At 32.1% G+C, this 8,913-nt stretch overlaps 1 protein-coding gene and 1 long non-coding RNA gene across 9 annotated transcripts in view; one reads left to right on the top strand and one right to left on the bottom strand.

Moving 5' to 3' along the window:
- Nucleotides 1–1,553: 1,553 nt before the first annotated feature.
- Nucleotides 1,554–5,410, top strand: LOC111086487. Of its 7 annotated transcripts, none has more exons than XR_002611204.1 (5): nucleotides 1,554–1,675; nucleotides 2,101–2,141; nucleotides 2,548–2,579; nucleotides 3,119–3,249; nucleotides 4,594–4,722. XR_002611204.1 is itself a non-coding variant. In XM_022389525.1 (3 exons), the coding sequence occupies exons 1-3, from the start codon at nucleotides 2,208–2,210 to the stop codon at nucleotides 4,832–4,834; spliced, it is 336 nt and encodes a 111-aa protein (XP_022245233.1). In that variant the 5' UTR covers nucleotides 2,192–2,207; the 3' UTR covers nucleotides 4,835–5,410. The 7 variants fall into 7 exon arrangements, 1 of the variants encoding a protein (XP_022245233.1); XR_002611202.1 differs by having other exon boundaries at nucleotides 1,555–1,675; nucleotides 2,548–2,586; XR_002611201.1 differs by lacking the exons at nucleotides 1,554–1,675; nucleotides 2,101–2,141 and adding an exon at nucleotides 2,186–2,263 and having other exon boundaries at nucleotides 2,548–2,586; nucleotides 4,594–5,410.
- The window catches only part of LOC111086488, a 41,502-nt gene continuing 37,128 nt past the window's right edge, over nucleotides 4,540–8,913 (bottom strand). For both annotated transcript variants that reach the window (XR_002611209.1, XR_002611208.1), the window contains one exon: nucleotides 4,540–4,802. This is a non-coding gene — a long non-coding RNA (uncharacterized LOC111086488). The remainder of the gene's footprint in view (nucleotides 4,803–8,913) is intronic.

Raw genomic sequence — 8,913 nt, 5'->3', positions numbered from 1 at the left:
AAGTATTAGCATCAACAAATAGTTTATACAAAGTGCAGTTAACCGTTAGTACTCTAATATGTAATTAATATAATATTCACTAAAGGTTTCGACTTTTCTAGTTTTATCAATCTTTGATTTCCAACGTATTTGATATTGTGATTTTTAAGAGCGTTACAAATATTACACTAATAAATGTACTTCCTATATTTTTCGGAAGTGACGTCGACACCGTATTATCGTAAGTATAGATGCGAGAACGCTTGTAGAAAAGGCGAGAGTTCTGAACTTGATACATCTTTGTTTACACAATAAACTAATTGTAATATAAGTGTGACTTATATTAATTAAAGTTCACAAGATATATGAGTAAGTCAACTGAAGAAAACCTTTGGCAGCCATACCAATTTTATGTTTCTTACAATGATTTGCATAATTACAACGCCAAAATCCGGGGTTTGATTCACCGCGATGGATATAGCAGATAGCCAAAGTAGCATTGCTCTGAAACAAACACCCAAGTTTTGCATAAACTATTTAGCAGTCATCATTGAAATTTTATTCAGTGACGATATTACAAAATTCTCAAATATATTATCAAATACATAAATACGTGGCTTTAACTTACTAATAATTATTTACTGTCGTAAAAGCAACAGCAGAGTGGCATTTTTTATTAAAACTATTTTCTTCTTTCATAGGCTTATCGACAAAAAAAAATATTTTCTTGACGAGTTATTCAAAGAGTTCAATGTCATGTATAGCGAGGTAAGTTAACAAGAAGCAACATTTATGAAAGTTTTGGGCATTCTATGTTTTATTCTAAAACTTTGGGCGTACAGAAGTAAACTTTTGTTTAATTATTATAGCCAGGTGTAAATACTATACAATTAAATTGAGTTATTAGTTTAATTCTTTTAGCCAGGTGTAAATACTACATAATTAAATAGAATTATTAGTTTAATTCTTACAGTCAGGTGTAAATACTATACAATTAAATAGAATTATTAGTTTAATTCTTACAGTCAGGTGTAAATACTATATAATTAAATTGAGTTATTAGTTTAGTTCTTATAGCCAGGTGTAAATACTATATAATTACATTGAGTTATTAGTTTAGTTCTTATAGCCAGGTATAAATACTATATAATTACATTGAGTTATAAGTTTAATTCTTATAGCCAGGTGTAAGTACTATATAATTAAGATGAGTTATTAGTTTAATTCTTATAGCCAGGTATAAATACTATATAATTATATTGAGTTATTAGTTTAATTCTTATAAACAGGTGTAAATACTATATAATTAAATTGAGTTATTAGTTTAATTCTTATAGCCAGGTGTAAATACTATATAATTAAATAGAGTTATTAGTTTAATTATTATAGCCAGATGTAAATACTAATACTTATACTAATACATTCCTAATACTTGTTTTATTATTTCTATTGGAATAAATGATAAGATTCTATTATTTTCAATGTCTAAGTCTGAAATCATCTAGTGCATGACAGCACTAGTTATTTGTTATGTTAGTTTAATTTTATTTTTTCCTGATTATGAACAGGCTGCGAAGAACGGATCTCTGCTAGATTGCACAGATGATCAGATCAGGATATGTCTCATTGGTGTAGTAGTTGTTTTAGCGATCACTTTAATAATTGTTATCTCCATTTGTATAACGCAATGTTGCAGGTGAGCTTACTGGTTTTCTATATTTATAACAAGATAAAGTTAAAATGGCACTGTTGTTTAAAATATTTATTTGGAATATGTATATATTATTTTTTGTTTTGTTTGTAGTTAAGCACAAAACTACACAACGGGCTTTATGGGTGCTCTGCCCACCTCGGGTATCGAAACCCGGTTTCTAGCATTGTAAGCTCGCAGACTGTGCCACTGGGAGACGTGTGTATGTGTAAGACTTTTTTGTTGTTGCCACGAGTAATTTTCCTTGTTTTCAAATGTGTATCTGCTAGGCCTAATCTAAAAGAAATCTTACGACCATGACCTGGTGACATTCAACTACTTCAGTTAAAATGATAATATATACAATCTACTTCAGTAATATGATAATAACGTCTACTATGCTAATTGCGTGTTACTTTATCTATAACTAGATATGAACGACAGTTGAAGGCCACTACTACGGCAGCTTTTGGTGAGTATATAAATAATGAGCTGTGTATCTGGTGTTAAGTGTGTGGACATTATTTTAAGTTCGGTGATGTCCCAGTCCTCATTTTTCCTAGACATAAGAACGAAATGTATTTTACCGAAGATGTAACTGCGCCTTTGTTTCTCTTTCTTTCTTTCTTTTTCTTTTATAGATAATTAACATACAAGTTAATTTATATTATGTAAATGGCGCTTGTTTATCCTAAAGGATTTATTTTTGCTAATTTTGAAAATGGTGATAACTTTATGGTCTGTATGACTTTTTACAAGGAAGCGATACTTTTGCTAAAAGCATCAAAATTGAGGTATAGTTTATGTACTTACTTTAGGTTTAGAAATCTTATAACACTACCAGCTATAATTTTATTATTTACATTCTGTTTCTACAGATTCCCAACAGCCGGCGCTAAGAAAGTCCGAGGTGAAGGGTAAAATAAATAGTTTTCTTTGTGAAAATATACGTTTATTACACGTAAAAATAAAATAAAATTAAATTATGAGTGAATATCATTAAAGGAATTTCATAAATTAAGGCTGTAAGTATGCCATATTGGGTCATATTTCTTAGGTTAGTGTTTAGTTCTTTCTCATTGTAGAAGTAAAATAATAAGACCTATGGAAGACTTGTTAAACTATTAGTAGTTCTTATTGTAGTGTTTTGACAGACTTTATTTTATAAAAAGCTCCGTACTTCATTAGCTTCACCTCAAGTCCTTTGATATCAATAATTTTTGAAATCTTGTTTAATTCGACATAAGATCACTGGAGACCATGATAAAACTTGCGTCAAAATATTGTTTATAATTACCATAATTATAAGATCTTATTTCTGTATACGTAATTTTATTCTTCCATGTTTGCGAGTTGTTATAATAACTGACATTTACAAAGCTATTCAGGCTTACAAGATTCTAGTAAAAAGATAATACTTCCTTATTGTGCTATTTTGTGAACTTTTAGATCTAATCCAATCTGGATGGAAGCTTATGACAACGAGTTGTTAAAGCAGGAGCGAGATAGATTAAGGCAACTTTACTGATGATTACAGTTGTATTGTTCCCGTTTCTAAACATGTGAAGAATCACTTACACGTACGTAAAGATGAATAAAGATATTCCGGTTACTGACTACTTCGGTCACGTTTTTGTTCTTACATAGAATCAATTTATTTGTCAAGAAAAAGTATAGCAAAAAACATTGAGCAATATGAAAAACATACGGAAAATTTGTTGTCTTAAAATTAGTCACTAGTTATTAATATTATTCCTTGCTGTCAGCTCTGTGTATGATGAATATCCAAAAAAGAATAATCGTTTTAGCTGGTCAGTTGTTATCTCTTGCTGTTATCTCTGCATGTGATGGATAGTAACAAAAATAATCGTTTTAGCTGGTCAGTTGTTATTCCTTGCTGTCAGCTCCGTGTATGATGAATAAAAAAAGCAATCGTTTTAGCTGGTCAGTTGTTATTCCTGGCTGTTAGGTCTATATATGATAAGTAATAACAAAAAAAAATGTTTTATCTGGTCAGTTGTATTTCCTGGCTGTCAGCTCTGTGTATGATGAATAATAACACTAATAATCCTTTTAGTTGGTCACTGGTAATTCCTGGCTGTCAGCTCCGTGTATGATGAATAAAAAAAGTAATCGTTTTAGCTGGTCAGTTGTTATTCCTTTCTATCAGCTCTGTGTATGATGAATAATAACAAAAATAATCGTTTTATCTGGTCAGTTGTTATTCCTTTCTGTTAGCTCTGTATATGTTGAATATTAACAAAAATAATCATTTTAGCTGGTCATTTGTTATTATTTGCTGTTAGCTCTGTATATGATGGATAATAACAAAAATAATCGTTCTAACTGGTCAGTTGTTATTTGTGGCTGTCAGCTCTGTGTATGATGAATAATAACAAAAATAATCGTTTTAGTTGGTCACAGGTAATTCCTGGCTGTCAGCTCCGTGAGTGATGAATAAAAAGTAATCGTTTTAGCTGGTCAGTTGTTATTCCTGGCTGTCAGCTCTGTATATGATGAATTATAACAAAAATAATCGTTTTAGCTGGTCAGTTGTTATTCCTGGCTGTTAACTCTGTATATGGTGAATAATAACAAAAAATAATTGTTTTGGCTGGTCAGTTGTTATTCCTTGCTGTTAGCTCTGTATATGATGAATAATAACAAAAATAATAATTTTAGCTGATCAGTTGTTATTCCTGGCTGTCAGCTCTGTGTATGATAAATAATAACAAAAATAATCGTTTTAGCTGGTCAGTTGTTATTCCTTGCTGTCAGCTCCGTGTATGATGAATAAAAACAAAAATAGTCGTTTTAGCTGGTCAGTCTTTACGCTGTTCATGACACATTCATTAATAATAACCTTTGAATGAACAAAAACTGTTTTCATTTCATACTTTTTTTTTCTTGTTTCCTAATCACAGATCCGAGGCTGGTTCAGTAGTCTCAAATCTTTTTGTCCCTAACTCTTCTCCCATTGGCCAGTTTTTAAACCAAAACGATCAAATCCTGATTTCAAAATCCGCGGTCTTCTTCAAATGGCCGACAAAACAGTTCGTCCAACCACCAAGAATATTGTCATCGCTCCGCTCTCAGATTCTTGTTCGCATCAAGAGTCGTTTTCATCAAATAACTGTGAAGAACAGAATGAATTCCACAATTTAAAACTGTAACAATGGTAACAACTCTGTGTTAAAGCATGTCTCTATAATTACGCCTACTTTTGAAACGTCAGAGCTGTAACATCTAAAAACACCCTTACTTTTACCTTATAAAAAACATTTTGAACAGATCATGTGAGACAAATATTCTATCCGTAAAATGTAAATTATTTAAATGTTAATTTAAACACTATTTAAACTCGTATAAGTATAATGGTAAAAATCAATTTCAGTGTATTGGTATTCAATCAGATGTAGACATAAATCATATAGAGATATTAAACAATACCATATCTGTGGCATCCTATTCTTTATTTGCTTACCTTTGATCTATTGGCCTGTTAATGCTTTTTTTCCTCAAAAAATTGTATAATTACATCTTATTTTTATTTGATACGTTGATTAAATCTATTATTAGCCTTCGTAAGATTTCGATTAAAATTACTTTTTATAGAGGGCGCTGTGGCTCTAAACAGATCTTTCTCATTAATCATGGGAAAAAGTTCTTTGTGTCTATGAGTGTTTATTTGTTTTGTTGAGATGTAGTAAACCAAATAAACGACATATTGGATATTCTATGCAGCAGATAATCTTGGGAATGTGTTGATAATCAATTATCCTTATTCTATGAAAGGAACATTCATTTTGTAATTTCGAACGTCATTCAAAGTTTTACTAAAACAAAAACTATTTATATATCTACGAAATACAGTATATAAAATATGATCTGGGTATATGTCTCTATACTGTCAACAGTTCCAAGTTATGTCTTTAATTTTTTGTACTCATTCCACAAACAACGATTAAATATTTGAACAAAATAATTACATGATCTTCACGTAATTTGTGATACGAGTTAGAAAGTTGTTTCTTCGATACCCATAACTTTGAAATATACTGTCATTTTTAAAGAAATGTCTCACTTTTACATTAACTTCAAGTTATCTCGTCTATGTCGTTTCAAATCTTATCAGACTTAGTAATGATTCTAAATAGCATAAATGTACACAATGAAAACACAACTCTGTCAAAAGCTGGTTATCTACACATTATAACTTAAATAAGAATAAGGTCAGTGGAGTCAAAAGCTGGTTATCTACACACTATAACTTAAATAAGAATAAGGTCAGTGGAGTCAAAAGCTGGTTATCTACACACTATAACTTAAATAAGAATAAGATCAGTCGAATCCAAAGCTAATTAACTACACACTATAGTCTACACCAGAATAAGATCAGTCGAATCCAAAGCTGATTAACTACATACTAAAATTAACACATTCATCAATGCAGTAAGTGTGAACAAATTTGGAAATTTTGATTAACAAGAAATATTCGCCTACCTAAATTAAAAGAGAAAAGAAAACCAAGTATGTTGCACATACCACATTTACTTTCGGACCACTCCAGCCATTCCTACGTTTAAGCTTTAAATCCAATGAAATAGTTAAAATCCAAAGGAGCAAACTTGTGGTATCTATGATATCTTACTCCTGCGCCCAAAAAAAACACGTTTCGTGGCACGGCATGTAGATAGGATAGGCAAGCAATAACAATGATATATAATATGCAATACATGGTAAAACCATTTGATATGAATTTTATATTATCCTAATAAAAATGCATAACAAAACAAATTCTTCAACATAGAGGTGTGTAAACATAAACATAAAGTTAAATCTTTTTACATATATCCACAAAAATGGAGTAATATTGCATGAAATCAAACCTTTTTTAAATATACAAATCACTCGGTTTCACAAAAATGCAAATTTTAAGATGAAAACACTTCAAATATTTGATAAAATTATGTAAAACACAATTGTTGCCAGGCATTAATTAGTGATTGGTGTTCTGGACTATGATTCTGAGAATCCATTGTTCGTATCCTATTGTTGTAAAATCATGATCTGCATATGTTTCCAGGGGGTGTTATACATATACCACAAATCCCACATTTTTATCAGAGTAACCCAATAGTTGGTGGGAGTTGCTGCTTTCCCTTTAATTAGGATGGCTAACACATATCTATAGTCCTTGTATAGTTTTGCATGAATTTCTGAAACAAATATACTGATAATGGGGATTGTATAAAATGTGTTTGTTTGCTTTGGATAGTCACACAAAGCTACACAGTGGCTAGAAAAAAAGGTAGCTAGTAAACAGCCCCCACCAACAACTCTCTGGTTCTCTAATCAGTAGTATTTAACCATTACCCTTATAATTACTCAATGGTTACAAAGTGCAGAGCATGATTTTGCGCAATAGGATGAAAATCGTATACCCTTGGATTTGCAGTCAGCCTAATCCTAATTAAGAAAATATTTTAAATCCTTCATTTAAATGTGTACAAACATATTGGTTTCACAAAATGGTAACACTTTAAGATGAAAACACTCTGAACCCTTATAATGACATGAAAACCGTTTATTTTTACAGAAAAGTAAATTTTAAAATAAAACTATTTGTACTGATAGGGTCTCCAGAGTACCTATAAGCTTCTTGTGTGAATATATAATTATTTTGATTATTTCTTTAGCCTTCACAATAAGTAAGCCCTCCTTGGTCCTGGCGGGCCCGGCATGGCCAGGTGGCTAGGGAGCTCGTCTTGCAATCTGCGGGTCGCGGGTTCGAATCCCCGTCACACCAAACATGCTCGCCCTTTCAGCCGTGGGGGCGTTATAATGTGACGGTCAATCCCACTACTCGTTGGTAAAAGAGTAGCCCAAGAGTTGACGGTGGGTGGTGATGACTAGCTGCCTTCCCTCTAGTCTTACACTGCTAAATTAGGGACGGCTAGCGCAGATAGCCCTCGTGTAGCTTTGAGCGAAATTAAAAACAAACAAAACAAACAAACCTTGATCCTGGCAAAGCTATCAGGGCATTCTAAACTAAAACTCTTGACTCTGTTCTCATCCATTGATCCTATTATCGTTTAAACATCAACCAGGCTTTAGTAGAATTTGGAGCCTGGGCCAGACAGTGCTATTTTAAATTATTATTTTGTTGGAAGTCGTAGTGGGTCAGAACTGAAGTCATCGCTGTGATCAGTAACTCTGAAACCCCTAGCATATAATACTGTTGCTTGAGCTGATGCAGAACCTTAGGGTCTTATCATGATGGGAGTAGTCTATTATGATGATAGGTTCCGGAGGCTTCTTTGAGTATTTGAGGAGTTTCAGCCCAGATCTAAATTAAGTGGTCTCTGACTTTGAAATGCCCTCCAACATGACATTTTACAACATTATTTAGTTTCTCCTGTCTCTCTTTCTGTTAGGATATGTTGTAGATAGCTAAGTGACTGGGAGGTGTTGGGCTGTCTGCAGACTGGGTTCAGGATTTCAGGGGTACACCAATACTGTTAGCTGGATGTCTTTACATCTGTACCCTGAGACATGACTTTTGGTGGCTTTCGAAAGAGCATGGACATCAGAGGTCATTATTAGCAAATGTTATTCTTTCTTTGCCTCTTCAACAGCAGCAGATAGATCTATATTGGCTCATGGAGTCTTGGATGCATTTGAAAACTCGTCAAGTTCACTGTAGTCTCTAAAAATCAACAATCTTTCATAGTGGCACGAAAGTCTGGCAGTACTTAAGTTCCTAGATAAACTTTATAAAAAGCAATGTCGCCAAAATGTCTGAAATTTGATCTTATATAATGTTTGGTCAAATCAATTCTGAAAGGTGAGAAGTTTAGTTACTTGTAAAGGTTGGTAGTTGAAAGTTACAAACAACATCTACTCATTGAGTTTGACGTTATTGGCAACTGTTCAGACCACAATGATGTAATATCATGTTTGTGTGTGACTAAAGGGCTGTAATAATAAATATATTAACAGAGAAGTAAAAATCAAATGAAAAAACAAGAAATGTCTAAGAATATGATCATTTCTTAGGAAATATAAACCTATAATTTGGAATGGGTAGAAAGTCTAAAAATTATAAATGCATTGTTTATAATTGAGACTCCTTTGAACTGCACAGAAATAAAACTTGTGATATTTTTTTCATTTATCTAAGGGAATTACACAATATAAAATACTTTTTAGATAAAAGTGTTAAGATAGAATTACAATTATTA

This window comes from Limulus polyphemus, unplaced genomic scaffold (assembly GCF_000517525.1).
Source record: "Limulus polyphemus unplaced genomic scaffold, Limulus_polyphemus-2.1.2 Scaffold1139, whole genome shotgun sequence".
Taxonomy (NCBI): domain Eukaryota; kingdom Metazoa; phylum Arthropoda; class Merostomata; order Xiphosura; family Limulidae; genus Limulus; species Limulus polyphemus.
Note: the sequence above shows the minus strand (reverse complement) of the source record. Positions and strands in the feature narration are given on the sequence as shown.